An 18,594-nucleotide genomic window follows, 5' to 3' on the forward strand; every position below is an offset into this window, starting at 1 on the left:
TCTTCCCCAAGGAATGCATGGGTTTTCTCTGGGTGCTCTGGTTTCCTTCCACAGTCCAAAAAGAGTATCCGTTAGTAGGTTAATTGGTTATTGTAAACTGTTCTATGATTAGGCGAGGATTAAATCAGGCAGCGCAGCGCAGCTTGAAGGGGCCTAAAGAGACAATTCTGCACTGGATTTCAATAAATAATCAAAATAGCCCAGAAATCAACCGATTGCATACTGACATAATCAAAGTTCAAAGTAAATTTATTATCAAAGTACATATATATCGCCATATACAACCCTGAGATTTATTTTCTTGCAGACATACTCCATAAATCCAAAACAGAATAGAATCAGAATAACCATAATAGAATCAATGAAAGTCGACACCAACTAGGGTATACAACCGGTGGTCAAAGGACAACAAACTGCAAATGCAAATAGAAATAAAAGTAAATAAATAAGCAATAAGCATAGAGAACTTGAGATGAAAAGTCCTTGAAAGTGAGTCCACAGGTTGTGGGACCATTTCACTGATGGGACAAGTGAAGATGAGTGAAGTAACTGTTCCTGAACCTGTTGGTGTAAGTCCTGAGGCTCCTGTACTTTCGTCCTGATGGCAGCAGTGAGAAGAGAGCTTGACCTAGATGGTGGGGTCCCTGATGATGAATGCTGCCTTCCTGCGACAATACTCCATGTAGCTGTGCTCAGTGATGGAGAGGGTGTTATCCTCTACTTATTGGAGGATTTTCCGTTCAAGGGCATTTGGTGTTTCCATGTTAGGCTGTGAGGCAGGTAGTCAATATACTCTCCACTGCACATCCATAGAAGATTGACAAAGTTTTAGATGTCATACTGAATCTTCACAAACTCCTATGGAAGTGTAGGCATGTTTTCTTTGTAATTGTAATTATGTGCTGGACCCAAGACAGGTTCTCCAAAATGATAACACTGAAAAATTTAAAGTTGCTGACAGTCTCCACCTTTGTTCCTCTGATGAGGACTGGTTCATGGACCTTTGGTTTCCTTATCCTGAAGTCAATAATCAGCTCCTTGGCTTTGCTGACATTGAGTAAGAGGTTGTTGTGGCACCACTCAGCCAGATTTTCAGTCTTCCTCCTATATGCTGATTTATCACCACCTTTAATTCAGCCTACAACGGTGGTGTCATCCGCAAATTTGAATATAGCATTGAATCTGTGCATAAGTGTAAAGTGACTAGAGCGGGGGGCTAAATACATAGCATCATGGTGCACCTATGCTGATGGAGATTGTGGAGGAGATGTTGTTGCCAATCCAAACTGACTGGGTCTGCAAGTGAGGAAAGGGAGTATCCAATGCACAGGGAGGTATTGAAGCCACAATCTTGAAGCTTATTAATTAGTTTTGAGGGGATGATGGTATTTAATGCCATTTTAAAATAGAGTTAATGTGGGGTTATTATAAATGGTATCTTGGTGGTTGGTGGACTTTGGAGAGAGGGTGTTGTTATATGACCTGTTTCCTTGCAGCACGATTTTTTGACAAAGTTCATTTACACTTTTGCTAGAACAATGCAGAAGGAAATCTCAGGCAAAACTGTTAGATAAATTTATTCTAGTACCAGTGACATGAGTACTCCAGCTAGCCTCTAACGTTACTTCCGATAAAGGGCCTTTAACCATAAACTCTTAATTCTGTTTCTCTTACCATAGATGCTGCCTGATCTGCACTTTGTTTCCAGCACTTTCTGCTTCTGAAATAATTTGTTCATTTCTCTGTCTCTACATCCTTTAGAAATGGTAATTCACTGCTATTATTGACAAGAAATAGTGAAAATATATTAAAAAAACAACATTTATTGAGCAGCATTTGTCATCCTTAAACTGACTGACTTGCCAAGCCAATTCAGGGAAGGAGATTCAATTATATTTTCTTGATCTAGAATTTCATCTGGGCCTTACTGGGTAAGGATTACAAACTTCTGTTGTTAATGCACAGGAATTAACCTTTTTTGCATTATTATTCTTAGTAATATTAGATTTTTTTAAATACCTGAATGTAGTAGATTAAATTTACTAGTTATTGCACATTTGAACAGGTAATCCATCCAGACCTTTGGATTGCATTCATTACATTGAAGCTCAAAATGGAATTGGATGCATGCCAGTTCTGGCAGGGGCTGCAGACCATTACTTCCTGTATGGTGAAACCTAATATCATGAATGGCCATGATTCTTCAATCCCAGGTGAGCTCAATGCTTTTTCTGCACACCTTGAAAGGGAGCATATAACTACAGCTGTGTGAATCCCTTTGGCATCTGTGAGCTCTGTCTAGGAGGCCAACGTCAGAACATTTTTTTAAGAGGGTGAACCCTTGCAAGGTGTCAGGCCCTGACTGTGAACCTGGCCGGGTACTGACTAACTGGCTGGAGTATTCAAGGACATCGTCAGTCTCTCATGGATGCAGCTGGAGGTTCACACCTGTTTTAAAAGGGTGACACTCATACCAATACCCAGGAAGAGTAGGGTGAGTTGCCTCAATGACTATCATCCAGTTGCACTTGCGTACACTGTGATGAAATACTCTGAGGTGGGTCATGGGCAGAATCAACTCCTGCTGAAGCAGGGACATGGACCTGCTACAATCTGTCTAACACCACATTAGGTACACAGTGGATGCAATCTCATTGGTTGCCCATGCTTTCTTGCATCACCTGGAGAATAGAAATACCTACATCAGGCTACTGTTTATTGATTACTGCTCAGGGTTCAATGCAATCATACTCTCAGTTCTAATCAACAAGCTCCAAAACCTGGGCCTCTGTACCTCCTCTGCAACTGGATCTTTGACTTCCTCATCAGGAGACCACTGTCAGTGCGGATCAGAAATAACATCTCCTCCTCGCTGACAATCAACACTGGCAAACCTCAAGCATGCATGTCCAGCCCCCTACCCTACTCCCTCTACATTCCCAACTGTGTGGCTCAGCACAGCTCAAACACTATTTATAAATTTGCCAGCGACATAACTATTCTTGGCAGAATTTCTAATGGCAATGAGGAATTGTACGGGAGCGAGAAATATCATCTGGTTGAATGGTGTTGGCAGAACAACCTTGCACTCAATGTCAGCAAGACCACAGAATTGATTGTGGATTCAAGAAGGGGAAGTCCAGGGTACACAAACCAGTCCTCATCAAGGGATCAGTGGTGGAAAGATTAAGCAGTTTCAGGTCTCTAGGTGTCACCATCTCTGAAGAACTATCCTGGGCCAAATATATTGATGCAATACAAAGAAGGCATGCCAGCAGTTGGAGACTTTGTATATCTGGAATTACATATAGGCCTGAACAGGTAAGGATTACAAACTTCTGTTGTTATGCACAGAAATTAACATGTTGTTTTCATTCTTTTAATTATTATATTAGATTATTTTTAAATACTAGAATGTAATTAGATAAATTAATTTACTTTCTATTGCACACTATGGAGAGCACTCTTAACTGGTTGCAGCACCATCTAGTATGTTGGGGCCACTGCACAAGATCAGAAAAAGCTGCAGAGAGTTGCAAACTCAGCCAGTTCCATCATGGCACTGGCCTCCCCAGCATCGAGGACACCTTCAAAAGGTGATGCCTTAAAAATGCGGGAGTCATCATTAAGGACCCCCATCATCCAAACACGCCCTCTTCTAATTTCTACCATCAAGGCAGGGGTATAAGAGCCTGAAGACATACATTCAATGTTCCAGGAATAGCTTGTTCAGCTCCACATCAGGTTTATGAACGGACAATGAACCAATATACCCTACCTCATACTTTTTTTTTGGTCTCTTTTTGCACTATTTAATTTAATTTTTATATATTATTATAATTAATAGTTTTAATATTACATATTGCAAAATATTGCTACAAAAAAACAAATTTCATGATTTATGACAATGATATTAAACCTGATTCTGATTCTAATTCTGACATCATCCAAAATGGGAAAAGGAGGATTGATTCATCTTTACAGGACTAGCAATGAGAAACAAGTGTCGCTTACCAATCTGTAAGCAATATCTCACTCTTCCTTAGTCTGTTCAATCTAATTCAGTCATTGCCAACCTTCACTGTTATGTATTCTGAAACCTCTCTGCTCTCCTTTAACTTTGTGCCTCTCTTGTAATGTGATCTATATACTATGATCCCTTCAGACCCTACAGCACCAGCCCACATCAAAGAAACTTGTGCTCTGCCTGTGGCATTGAGTTACATAATTTCCTGACAATAGTCACAAAGAAAGACAATTAGCTATTATGTGAGCAATCTAGACAAACACAATAAAGTGCTTCAGGATGTAAAACTCCACAGTGTCTTGTTCACGGACCTGGAAATTTCTTCCTTGCGTTTCATTTATTTTCAAACAGCGTTGCTCAGCATGCTACCTGCTTTAAAATCCTCATACTAAGGCAGAGACCTTCCTTTGAAAGATTCCCGAAAGACTATTGTTGGCTTTCATTGTATCAAGATGTGATATGTCTGTTGCACAGTGTGCTACTGTCTTGATTTACTGAAGATCTCTCTGTCTCCAGCATTGACCTTTGCTGTTGTAACCTTGGGTGCAAGCTCTTAAAGGGAAATATGTACAGTACAAGTAATACTCTGACAACACTGGAGAGTGCAGTTTTTTTGAAAAGCACATGCTGCAGTGACAGGTGCCTTTGGGGGGAAGTTGCTCCCAAAAAAGGACCCAAACAGGTTGAAGGAAAACAATTACCAGCAGGATACATGTTATCCTTATGAGGAGACTATGGAAGGTGATAGCCAAACATTCCTTGCAGGAGGTTGCTGGAGAGGTCATTGTAAAATGTTATACTAAATGAATGTGGTCCACATACACATGCACCTTGGGAAGCCTATATTGTAGGCAGCACCCTGTGCCAGCTATACTGGTTTCAGCACGCTAGATAAAAAGTAGGTTGACTTCATTCCTTGAATGTGCAGCATGGTGGAACTCTGTAATGTTACATTGACCAGCAACCTGAGATGTGTCATAGGTCAGTGTCAGCAGCAAGGAATGATCCTAAGGCTAGCAAGTTTAGAATGACTTACTTTGAACTCCACAAGCAAAGCAGTCCAGCCATGTTTGCGAGCCTGTATTGAAGATCACAGGAGTTGCATATCTAACAGAGCATTTCTGCAGTCTCAATGAAGTCTTCTAAAGATATACAGCACAGAACTAGACCCTTCAGCTCAACTCACCAGTACTGGCCAACGTACCCACCTAAGCTAGTCCCATTTGTCCGTGTTTGATACAAAATGTTCTTTATACACTTGCCTCAACTAATTTCTCTGACAATTCATTCTATATATACACTACCATCTGTGTGAAGCTGCCCCTCAGGTCCTTTTAAATCTGGCCCCTCTCACCTTAAAATTGTACTCTCCAGTTTTAGTTCACTAAAAAAAAAGACTCGTGTTCATTATTCTTCAGAGAAGTCTAGCTATAAGCATAGGTCCTAGTAAGTCTGCGTGGATAAGGTTAATTGATAAGCCTTTTCCACATGGTTGTCAAGATTGTTTATGATATTCATGAGATCCATTGTCTATCTCCACACCAGCCAGCTGTCAACAAGTTCCCACTGGAAGTTAGATTGGAGCACAGAAAATTCTCCAATATACAAGAAACATTCCATCTTAAGTGCAGGCAGTGTATAAAGAAAGCAGTGAAGCATACAATGAAAGTAGTTTGAACTTTGCCCCTTAAGTAGCATGGCTTCAAGAGAAACAGGGTTAGGAAAGCTTGGTTGTTCTGTAAGTGTTGGACCATTCACCTGTGATACACTATCAATTACTCCAAAAGACTGGAAGTAGAGTAAATACTGAAAGGCTGTTATTAACAGTAAAATGGATCCACGCCCATGCTGTATGTCTGTCCTGGACTGTGGGAGGAGCAGTGACACAATCCCCTTTATTCAGGGGTCTGTGGGAGGAGCCACAGGAGCAGTCAGCAGAGAGGTATGTCCAGACAGGTAACCCAGTTACAATCTATATACATGGTTTACCACAACCTGCCTGTTAAGAAGCAGAGAAATACAACAATTTTGCTCTCTTCTCTTCTCATTTAAGCCTATTTTTAGCTGCACAGACAAAAACTGAAAATGGTGGAAATGCCATGTTAAGTCAGCCAGTATTTGTGGAAAGAAACAGCTGACATTTTAGGTTACCAACCTTACATCAGAAATCTTCTACCTGAAACAACGGTTTCTTTCTATGTAAATGCTGCCTCTCCTGCTGAGCACTTCCTGTACTTTTGGCCTTTATTTTAAATTTTCAGCAGCTGCAGTATTTCATTTTTTAACTGCAAAACCGTACTTTTCTCAGCATTATTGAGGTGGATAATGTATTTGCCCTTATTCAAGAACATATGCTTCTGTAAACATGTTGAACCTTAGCATAAACCAATTGAAATTCCATGTATAAAAATTAATTTGCACTCACCTTAACACTTGCTTTATTATTTTAATTTGGGAATTATATCATTAAACATATGTCCTTATCAAATTCCTGCTGATTTTTATTTCCTAACAATAGGATAATCATAGCATATCTGTCATTGTTTCAAATGATATAAGACCATAAGATATAGGAGCAGAATTAGGCCATTCAGCCCATTGAGCCTGTTCTACCATTCCATTATGGCTGAATGATTGCCCTTCTCAAATCCATTCTTCTGCCTTCTCCCCATATATCTGATGTCCTTATTAATCAAGAACCTATCAATCTCTGCTTTAAATATACCTAATGACTTGGACTCCAGAACTGTCTATGGTAATGAATTCCACATATTCACCACCCAATGGCTAAAGAAATTCCTAATGCTTACTCTGACGCTGTGCCTCTGGTCGTAGACTCTCCCACTATTGAAAATGTCCTCTCTCCACGTCCACTCCAACTTGGCTTTTCAATATTCAGTAGGGTTCGATGAGATCCCACCCCCCCCCCATCCCCACATTCTTCTAAACACCAGCAAATACAGCCCCAGAGCCAAACACTCCCCATGCTAAACCTTTCAATCCCAGGATCATTCTTGTAAATGTCCTCTGGATCCTCTCCAATGCCAGCACATTCTTTCTTAGATATGGGGCACAAAACTGCTCCAATACTCAAAATGAGGTCTGACCAATGCCTTATAAAGCTTCAGCATTACATCCTTGCTTTTATATTCTAGTTCTCCTGAAATGAATGCTAAAGTTGCATTTTCTTTCCTTACTACTAACTCAACCTGCGCGTTAATCTTTAGGGATTCCTACACAAGGACTCCCATATCCCTTTGCATCTCCAATTCCAGAATTTGCTCCCATTTAGAAAGTGCCCTACAGCCTTCCCTCTGCTGTACTCTATCTGCCATTTCTTTAACATTCTCCTAATCTGTCTAAGTCTGTCTGTGGACTCCCTGCTTCCTCAATGTTACCTACCCCTCCACCTTTGTATCATCTCCAAACTTAGCCACAAAGCCATTAATCCTATCATCCAGATCATTAATATAAATCATGAAAAGGAACGGACCCAATGCCGACTCCTTTATCCTCACTCCTTTTCTCTTCTGCCTGTGAGCCAATTATCTATCCATGCTAGTATCTTTTCTAAAATACAGAAGGTTTTTATCTTGTTTAGACCATGCTATAGGAACAGAATTAGGCCTTTTGGCCCATCAAATCTGCTCTGCCATTTCATCATGGCTGATCCAATTTTCCTCTCAGCCCCAATCTCCTGCCTTCTCCTCATATCCCTTTATGCCCTGACCACTCAAGAATCTATCAAACTTTGCCTTAAATGTACATAAAGACTTGGCTCCACAGCTGCCTGTGGCAAAGAATTCCAGAGATCCTAAATAAATTTCTCCTCATCTCTATTCTAAAAGGATGCTGCTCTATTCTGAGGCTGCGTTCTCTGGTCTTAGACTCAACCACCATAGGAAGCATCCTCTCCACATCCAGTCTATCAAGGCATTTCATCATTCAATAGCTTTTAATGAGGTCACCCCTCATTCTTCTGAATTCTAGTGAATACAGGCCAGAGCCATCAAACACTGTTCATATAACATGCCATTCAATACTGGAATTATTTTCGTGAACCTCCTTTGAACCTTCTCCAGTTTCAGCACATCGTTTCTAAGATAAGGGGCCCAAAACTGCTCACAATACTCTGTGCGGCCTCACCAGTGCTTTATAAAATCTCAACATTCCATTATTGCTTTTATATTCCAGTCTTCTTGAAATGAATGCTAACATCACATTTGCCTTCCTCACCAAAGACTCAACCTGCAATTTAACCTTTAGTGAATCCTGCACAAAGATTCCCAATTCCTTTGCACCTCAGTTTTTTGTATTTTCTTGCTATGTAGAAAATTGTCAACCCTTTCATTTTTTCTACCAAAGTGCACAGCCATACAATTCCTGACACTGTGTTCCATCTGCTATTTCTTTGCCCATTCTCCTCATCTGTCTAAGTCCTTCTGTGGCTTCTCTACATCGAGAAAACTACTTGCCCCTGCACATATCGTCATATTGTCAGCAAACTTTGCAACAAAGCCATCGATTCTATCATCTAAATCATTGACATATAACGTAAAAAGGATCTGTCCCAACACAGACCCCTGTGGAACACCACTAGTCACCAGCAGCCAAGCACAAAAGGTTCCTTTTTATTCCCACTCTTTGCCTCCTGCCAATCAGGCACTGCTTTATCCATGCTAGAACCTGTCCTGTAATTGCATGGGTTCGCAGCTTGTTAAGCAGCCTCGTGTGGTACCTTCTCAAAGGCCTTTTGAAAACCCAAGTAAACAACATGAACCAATCCTCATTTTTCTATCCTGCTTTTTACTACTTCAAAGAATTCCAACAGATTTGTCAGGCAAAATTTTCCCTTGAGGAAACTTTACTGACTACAGCCTATTTTATTGTGTGCCACCAAGTACCTTGAGAACTCAACCTTGATAATTGATCCAACATCTTCCCAATCACTCAGGTCAGACTAACTGGCCTATAGGTTCCTTTCTTGTGCCTCTCTCCCTTCTTGAAGAGTAGAGTGACATTTGCAATTTTTCAGTCTTCTGGAACCATTACAGAATCTGGTGATTCTTGAAAGATCATTTCTAATACCTCCACAACCTCTTCAGTCATCTCTGTCAGAACCCTGGCGTGTGCACCGTCTGGTCCAAGTGACTTATCTATCTTCAGACCTTTCAGTTTGCCAAGAGCATTCTCTCTAGTAATGCTAACTTCACGCACTTCATGAACCCAGACAGCACCATACTCCTAGTGTCTTCTGCAGTGAAGACTGATGCAAAATACTTATTCAGTTCATCTGCCATTTCCCTGTCCCCCATCACTACCTCTCCAGCATCATTTCCAGTGGTCCAATATTCACTCTCACTTCTCTTTTACACTTAATGTATCTGAAGAAAGTTTTGGTATCCTTTTTAATATTGTTGACTTGCTTATTTTAATATTCCATCTTTACTTTCTTAATGATTTTTAGGTGCTTTCGGTTGGTTTGTAAAAGCTTCCCAACCCTCTAACTTCCCACTAATTTTTGCTCAATTATATGCCCTCTCTTTGGCTTTTATATTGACTTTGACTTCACTTGTTAGCCACAGTTGTATCATCTTGCCTTTAGAATACTTCTTCCCCTTTGGGATTTGTATATCCTGTGCCTTCCGAATCGTTTCCAGAAATTCCAGCCATTGTTACTCTGCCGGCATCCCTGCCGGTGTTTTATTCCAATCAATTCTATCCAACTCCCTTCTCATGCCTCTGTAATTCCCCTTTACTCCATTGTAATACTGATATATCTGATCTTAGCTTCTCCTTTACAAATTTCAGGGTGAATTCAATCATATTATGATCACATTCCCCTAAGGGTTCTTTTACCTTAAGCTCTCTAATCGATTCTGGTTCATTGCACAACACCTGATCCAGAATAGCTGATCCCCTGGCCGATTCAACCATGAGCTGCTCTAAAAAGACATCTTGTAGGCACTCTAGAAATTCCCCCTCCTGTAATCCAGCATCAACTTGATTTTCCCAATCTACCTGCGTATTGAAATCCCTTATGACTATTGTAACATTTCACTTTTGGCACGCATTTTCTAACTCCCTTTGTAATTTGTAGACCACATCCTTACTACTATTTGAATGTCTCTATATAATTCCCATCAAGATCTCTTTACCATTGCAGTTCCTTAGCTCTATCCATAATCCAGGATTGTGTTCTATTATGAAACCCATAATAGTTTGTATACCAATGACATTCATAAACATGTTTGATGACCATCTAGAACCAAGAGGTTAATTAGTGACCAAGAAGCTCATTCTAGCAAAAATTAATGCCTTTGGAAAGGAGTGGAGACAATTGGTGAGAGTAATTTTAAAACAATAGAGAGAGCAATACTTCACATACATAATTGTTACAATCCTGTTCACTCCAACAGTGATGTGGTATGTACAGTTTATACGGCTGTATTGATTGTGTGAGTAAATTGGGCTGGTGAGAGTCCCAGTTGATCCATGGAATCTGCCTCCACAGGCTTGAAAGAAACAATCACAAAATAATGAGTGAACTTTCTTTCAATAGATGCCTAGGGTTTAAAAATAAGTACTAATTTAAAAATAATTACTGCACTACTTGCAAAAGAAATCCTCATCAATATCAGTAACACTTCAGCATGAAACTTATGAGAGGTAAGATTAAGCTACAGAGTATGAAATGCACACAGCTGCTCTCAATACTACATGCAGTCTTGTGCTGCTATTATAGCACATAAACAGCACTTTCAGTTTTACTACTTAATTTATCTTAGTTTTTTTACATTTGGAAACGTTTATTTTCAGTTTGATGAAATCATTGTGTGGATTGTCTGTCTTTCAAAGGCTGGGGATAATGCAGAAAGGGTACAGTTGTTACCAGAAAACTGATGGAATAGGCCTTCTGTCTGTCTGATATTCAGCAGCTGTGTTTTTTTACTTTTAACAGAAATTTGATACACAGCAATCTCCAACAATCCCCAAATCTTAATGGCATAGGGTCATAAAGTCATACAACACAGAAAGAGGCTCTTTGGTCCATGCCAACAATCAACTTTCCATCTACACTAATGCCATTCGCCAAGACTTAGTCAGTAAAATTCTATGTAACTGAAGAGTTCAGTTAGCTATTTCTTAAATATTGTGCGAGTACCTGCCTTTATTGCCTCCCTAGGCAGTATATTCAGACTTGACCACCACAAGAAGAAGAAAAAATCATCCTCAGATTGTCTCTATGCCCCCTAATTTTGGATACCATTGCTCTGGAGAGAAGTTTGCTATCTAATGCCTCGTCACTTGTATACCTCTATCGTGTACCCCCTCAACTTTCTCCAGTCTCAGAAAAATCAGCCCAACCAGTCTCTTCTCATAATGGAAATATTCGATCCTCTTTCACATTTGCCACAGGCAAGAGAAGTCATTCCACTTGGCCATCTTTTGCCAAACTTTTCAAGTCCTGCAAAGCCATTACATTTCCCCACCACAATCACTAGCTTTCCAGTTATAAGCCATGCATGAAGCTTACCTGAGCCATGAAAGCCATTTCATTTCTGAGAAAATGCATATTATATTGTGATTATCACATTTCTGCACACACTCCAGTGCAATAAAATCCTTTTTGATTTTCCCAAAGTACAGTATATAACCTCAGACTTATTAAATTCCATTTCCCATTGTTCTGTCCATTTCACCATCTGAAGAATGCCATCTTATAGTTCAAAACTATCTGCCTCACCATTAATGGTACCAGCAATTTTTATTTCAGCTGTGAATTTACCAATCACCTACATTTATAACCAAATCATTAATATATATAGCAGACAGTAAGGGTATGAGCACAGACCTCTGTTACATTTCTGGTCACAGGCTTCCAGTTACAAAACCAACTCTCCACCATCACCCTCTGCCTCCTCCAGGGCAATCTGGGTTCAGCTTGCAAACATGCCTTGCATCCCATAAACACTAAAACTTTGTATCAGTTTCTTATGTGAGACCTGCACCCAGTTCCTACCCATTCCCTGTCAGGAAATGTGATAATCACAATATAATATGCATTTTCTTAGAAATGAAATGGCTTTCATGGCTCAGGTAAGCTTCATGCATGGCTTATAACCAGAAAGCTAGTGATTGTGGTGGGGAAACGTAATGGCTTTGTAGGACTTGAAAAGTTTGGCAAAAAATGGCCAAGTTGGATAATTTCTTTTGCCTGTGGCAAATGTGAAAGAGGGTAGATTGCAGTGTATGAAACAGGTCCAACCCACAGGTGGTGATGTTAAATGTTATTTTAAAAGTCCAGATTAATGCAGCCAGCATTTCTGGGAACAATAAACTTCCCCAGGGATGCAATAAAATAGAACCCAGTGATTATGACATAATTCACATTCTGCACACTGCTGTTGAATGTTGCTGAAATCTTCATCTAAATAAAGCAAAAGATAGCAGTCACATTTTCAAATGATGCATTTTACAAAGCATTACCCCTAATTTTTTATTAATATTAATGATTTACCAGCATACTACTTGGGTTCATAATGAATTAAAAAGCCTTTGCTCTTACAGCCTTAACTTGGAAATAAATAGTTCTTAACCCACGTTGTAACATGCATTGATCCCACAAATGAGTGTTCTGTCAAATTATCGGTTACAATGTACCAGTGAAGGATGGGGATAATGGTTAATGGGAAATAACAAATAACCTGAAGGTCAATTGTGTCACTGGCTTTTGTTTCTTCCTATTAAGCCTTACATTAGATTTTAGCTAACCATCCCATGAAATATTTATTTAGGCTGATTTAAAGAATATAATTGTGTCTTAAGTAGGTATGGTCTTTGCTAGTCAATGAATGCATAACAATCACAATATATTTCTAAAAGTTAAGGCTGATCTTCACTTTAGTTAGTTATAATTTTATAATTAATTCGCTAGTTATATTAAATGGATGTCCTGCACAACCAGCAAGTTCACAGATCATTGCCTTAGTGTCATCATATTTCCTGCGTCTTTGGGGGCCCATTTTGTGGTCTTGTAGTGATAGGGTAGTTCGGCTATAAAATTTAGCGGTCAGTCACCTATATTATAAATCAACTTTACACCTCCAACTAAATGAACCAAAAATAACTGCAGAAAATGTACTAATGATGGGCAACGGTGCAAATGGCATACAGTACTAGAATAAGAGAATCCATAAACCACTTAATTTTGCCATGGTTCCATCAATCTTTTTTCATGGCTTATTGATTTTTCTGCATATATTTCAATAAGATTAGCAACAGTGTTACCAGGAAGCCTAAAATCTCATTTAGAAGGAGAAACATTTGTACCTTATCTGTATGTCATACATTGTCAAGGACCTGCACCCATTTTTTACCCATTCCCTGTTGTGATCTTGTGCACATCATGACTTCATAGGTCTACACAGTGTGGTTGTTAGACTTGCTGAAAGAAATTGGAAAAAAACGTTCTCAACCAACATTCTTATTCCGTCAAATTAATGCAGGGAGTGTTTGACGTAGAAAATTGAGAACCATAATGAAAGTAAATGATTCCCGCTGGTACATAGATCTTATTTGCACTAACTCCCATACACTGATTTGCAGTCATACCCTTTTGCAGCCAAGCAGCACTGACAAAGATCACAGCAAATATGCATCAGATGCTGTGATCTATGGCCCTGACGATTACCATGGTGATGGCCCATTTGTGACTACTACCCACTGAACCATTTCTGATTAAAGTTTTAAAGCAAATTCTTCCATCTGAAATATTAACTGTTTCTCTTACCAAAGAGGCTGCCTTAACTGCTGAATATCTCCAGTGTTTACTTTTATCACCACACCACTTAACCCTTCCCCATTCTCATTCCTCATCTGTATTCCCTTCTGCATCACTTCTGCCCTCTCTCCCTTTCTAACTTTTCTTCACCTTGACAGTACAACTGGTCTGGAGAGAATTCCCAGTGCTGATTAACTTTCCATCGGGCACCAAAAGAATTAGCTTGCAACTGTGCTATATGAACATGCAAGTAAGCTTCAAATACTTTGAAATAGCAGAAAACCACAACAGCCATTGTTTAATGTGAGGATGTTTAGAACCAGCAGACCTTTTTTGTTTATTTTGGTGACAAATTATATGGTTATAGGACAAAATTCAACTTAGACACATCTATCTGTTAATATAACAAATTTGAGTGAGAACCGATTCATTTGCAGGAGTGTGATTCCAGTGGGTGACATAATATATTCCTGTTTAAGACTACTGCTGCTGAAATCCATAGTCACAGCCATGGGTACTTCAGTAAGCAGCATTGTTTTAAGATGCTTAAAAAAAATCTATCAATACTCAAAATTAATGGACCTCGAACAGCAGACTTGAGTCGCATGTGTAGTTTGCCCTTAAGAAAACAGAAATGGGGATTCCACACTGGTCTACAAGTTTATTGAAATGCAGAAGTTTTAGACTTCCACTACCGACCTTCCTGCTGGCAAATGTACAGTATCTGGAAAATAAAAATGAAGACCTCGGGAAGATTGCAGTACCAGAGGGACATCAAGAACTGCTGTGTACCTTGCTTCATGGAAACATGGTCATCCCCTGTTACTTTGGCCATAACACTGCAGCTTGTTGGGTTCACTATTCTCCACAAAGGCAGGACAGCTCAGTCTCTTAAAGGGAGAGGAAGTGGAGTAATCTTTTATGATGAAGTCATCGTGGTACACGAAGGTGCCGGTTCTGCCTGAGTCCTGTTCTCTCAACTGAGAACATCTAGCGGTCAAATGTCATCCTTTTCATCTGCTGAAGAAGTTTTCTGCCATCATCCTGGTAGTGGAGTACATTCTACCTCAAGCCAAAGTCAGGAAGGCATTGGAGGAGCCGCACAACATAATCAGCAAGCATGAAACTGCGGATGTTGATGCCTTCCCTATAATGGCAGGAGATTTCAACCAGGCCAGCTTGAAGAAGTCTCTGAACAACTACTACCAATGTATCACCTGGGGAAGCAGAAAAGCTAACATACTTGACCGCTGTTTTACCACCATCAAGAATGCTTACCATGGTGTATGTTCAAAGTCCAATCACGTGGTTGTACTTCTACTCCAGTGTATAGGCATAGACTAAGGACCGCAATAGCAGTAATGAGGACCAAGAAGGTATGGACAAGGGAGGCAGAGGAGCACTTACAGGACTGCTTAGAGTTGGTAGATTGGGCAATATTCTGGAATTCATCTAGGAAATCTGAATGAATATGCCACAGTTGTCACCAACTTCATCAAAATCTGTGTGGATGAGTGTGTGCCTTTGAAAACATATCAGTCATACACAAACAAACAGCTGTAGATGAAGCAGGAGGTTCGTAGTCTGGTGAGGGCTAGATCTGTGACATTCAAGACTGGTGGGCCAGAGTTATACAAGAAGTCAAGGTGTGACCTACGGAAAGCTATTTTAAGAGTGAAAGAAACAATTCCAATTGAGACTAGAGATGGAATCAGATGCACGTGAGCTCTGGTAGGGTTTTGAGCTCATTGCCTTCTACAAAGTGAACCCTAACATCATGAATGGCTGTGTGTTCACTCTCAGCTGAGCTCAATTTCTTTTGTGCATGATTTGAAAGGGAAAATAAAACTACACCTGTGCGAATCCCGGTAGCATCCAGTGACCGTGTGATCTCTGTCTCGGAGGCCAAGATCAGAATATCTTTCAAGAGTGTGAACCCTTACAAGGTGTCAGGCCCTAATTGTGTACCTGGTGAGCCTCTGAAAATCTGTGCCAACCAACTGGTGGACATCTTCAATCTCTCGCTGCTGCAGTTGGGAGTTCTCACCTGCTTCAAAAGGGTGACACTCGTGCCCGTGCCCGAGAAGAGCAGGGTGAGCTGCCTCAATGACTATCGCTCTGTGGCATTTACACCTGCTGTGATGAAGTGCTTTGAGACGTTGGTCATGGCTAGAATCAACTCCTGCCTATGCAAGGACCTGGACCTGCTGCAGTCTGCCTATTGCCACAATAGATCTACAGCAGGTGCAATTTCACTGGTCTCCACTCGGCCTTGGATCACAACAGTAACATTGCTGCTTATTGACTACACCTCAGATTTAGACACGAACATACCCTCAACTCTGATCAACAAGCTCAAAAACCTGGGCTTCTATACCCCGCTCTGCAAGTGTTCCTTGGCTTCTTCATCAGGTGACTATAGTCTATGGTCTATAGTCTATAACATGTCTTCCTTGTTGGTAATCAACACTGGAGCACATCATGGATGCACCTTTAGCCTACCAGTCTTCTTTCTTTACACCCACTAACGTGCGGCTAGGTGCAGCCCAAACACCTGCCAAAAATTTGCCAACTGTAAAACTATTATTGGCAGAATTTCTGATAGTCATGAGGAGGCATACAGGAGCAAGACAGATCAGCTGGTTGAGAGGTGTCGCTGTAACAATCTTGCACTCAATGTCAGTAAGACCAAGGAATTGATTGTGGACTTCAGGAAGATAATGTTGAAGGAACACACACCAGTCCTCACTGAGGGCTCAGAAGTGGAAAAGGTGAGCATTTTCAAGATCCTGGGTGTCAACATATCTGAAGATCTGTCCTGGGCCCAACATAAGGTGGGACCTGTTCCAGCGGGACGGTCTACATCTGAACTGGAAGGGAACAAATATTCTTGCAGGTAGGTTTGCTAGAGAGGCTCCAGTGGATTTAAACTAGATACAAGGGGGGAGGGGAACCAGAGTGTAGGAACAGATGTAGGGAAGAAGGAAAAAAAAGAAAATAGTAAAGTTGTTTGCACTGTTAGTGATAAACAGTAAGAGGTGGAAAATTTTTTAAATGCATTTGTTTTAATGCTAGGAGCATTATACGAAAGGTGGATGAGCTTAAAGCATGGATTGATACCTGTAAGTATGATGTGGTAGCTATTAGTGAAACATGGTTACAGGAGGGGTGTGATTGGCAACTAAATATTCCTGGATTTAATTGCTTCAGCTGTGACAGAATCGGAAGGACAAGAGGGGGAGGTGTTGCATTGCTTGTCAGAGAAAATATTACAGCAGTGCTCTGGTAGGATAGATTAGATTAGAGGGCTCGTCTAAGGAGGCTGTCTAGGTGGAACTGAGGAATGGGAAAGGTGTAGTAACTCTTATGGGGGTGTATTATAGACCACCAAATGGGGAGCGAGAATTGGAGGAGCAAATTTGTAAGGAGATGGCAGATATTTGTAGTAAGCACAAGGTTGTGATTGTGGGAGATCTTAATTTTCCACACACAGACTGGGAAGCCCATACTGTGAAAGGGCTGGATGGTTTGGAGTTTGTAAAATGTGTGCAGGATAGTTTTTTGCAGCAATACATAGAGGTACCAACTGGAGAAGGGGCAGTGTTGGATCTCCTGATAGGGAATGAGATAGGTCAGGTGATGGAGGTTTGTGTTGGGGAGAACTTCGGGTCCAGTGATCACAATGCTATTAGTTTCAATATAATTATGGAGAAGGATAGGTCTGGACCCAGGGTTGAGATTTTTGATTGGAGAAAGGCTAACTTTGAGGAGATGGGCAAGGATTTGGGAGGAGTGGATTGGGACAATTTGTTTTATGGGAAGGACGTAATAGAGAAATGGAGGTCATTTAAAGGTGAAATTTTGAGAGTACAGAATCTTTATGTTCCTGTTAGGTTGAAAGGAAAGGTTAAAAGTTTGAGAGAGCCATGGATTTCAAGGGATATTGGAAACTTGGTTTGGAAAAAGAGAGATATCTACAATAAATATAGGCAGCATGGAGTAAATGAGGTGCTCGAGGAATATAAAGAATGTAAAAAGAATCTTAAGAAAGAAATTAGAAAAGCTAAAAGAAGATATGAGGTTGCTTTGGCAAGTAAGGTGAAGGTAATTCCCAAGGGTTTCTACCGTTATATTAATAGCAAAAGGATAGTGAGGGATAAAATTGGTCCCTTAGAGAATCAGAGTAGACAGCTATGTGCAGAACCAAAAGAGATGGGGGAGATTCTGAACAATTTCTTTTCTTTGGTATTCACTAAGAAGAATATTGAATTGTGTAAGATAAGGGAAACAGGTGGGGAAGTTATGGAAACTATGATGATTAAAGAAGAGGAAGTACTGGAGCTTTTAAGGAATATAAAGGTGGATAAGTCTGCAGGTCCTGACAGGATATTCCCCAGGACCTTGAGGGAAGTTAGTGTAGAAATAGCAGGGGCTCTGACAGAAATATTTCAAATGTTATTAGAAACGGGGATGGTGCTGGAGGATTGGTGTTTTGCTCATGTTGTTCCATTGTTTAAAAAGAGTTCTAAGAGTAAACCTAGCAATTATCAGCCTGTGAGTTTGATGTCAGTGGTGGGTAAATTGATGGAAAGTATTCTTAGACATGGTATATATAATTCTCTGGATAGACAGGGTCTAATTAGGAACAGTCAACATGGATTTGTGTGTGGGAGGTCATGTTTTGACAAATCTTATTGAATCTTTTGAAGAGGTTACTAGGAAAGTTGATGAGGGTAAAGCGGTGGATGTTGTCTATATGGACTTCAGTAAGGCCTTTGACAAG

At 40.3% G+C, this 18,594-nt stretch overlaps 1 protein-coding gene across 1 annotated transcript in view; it reads right to left on the reverse strand.

Annotated features, from left to right (window-relative positions):
• The window catches only part of cubn (cubilin (intrinsic factor-cobalamin receptor)), a 392,255-nt gene that overhangs the window by 79,634 nt on the left and 294,027 nt on the right, over positions 1-18,594 (reverse strand). The window contains 1 exon segment of the mRNA XM_072254425.1: positions 10,417-10,542. Coding sequence (XP_072110526.1) covers positions 10,417-10,542 — 126 coding nt within the window.

This window comes from Mobula birostris, chromosome 3 (genome assembly GCF_030028105.1).
Source record: "Mobula birostris isolate sMobBir1 chromosome 3, sMobBir1.hap1, whole genome shotgun sequence".
Classification (NCBI taxonomy): Eukaryota; Metazoa; Chordata; class Chondrichthyes; order Myliobatiformes; family Myliobatidae; genus Mobula; species Mobula birostris.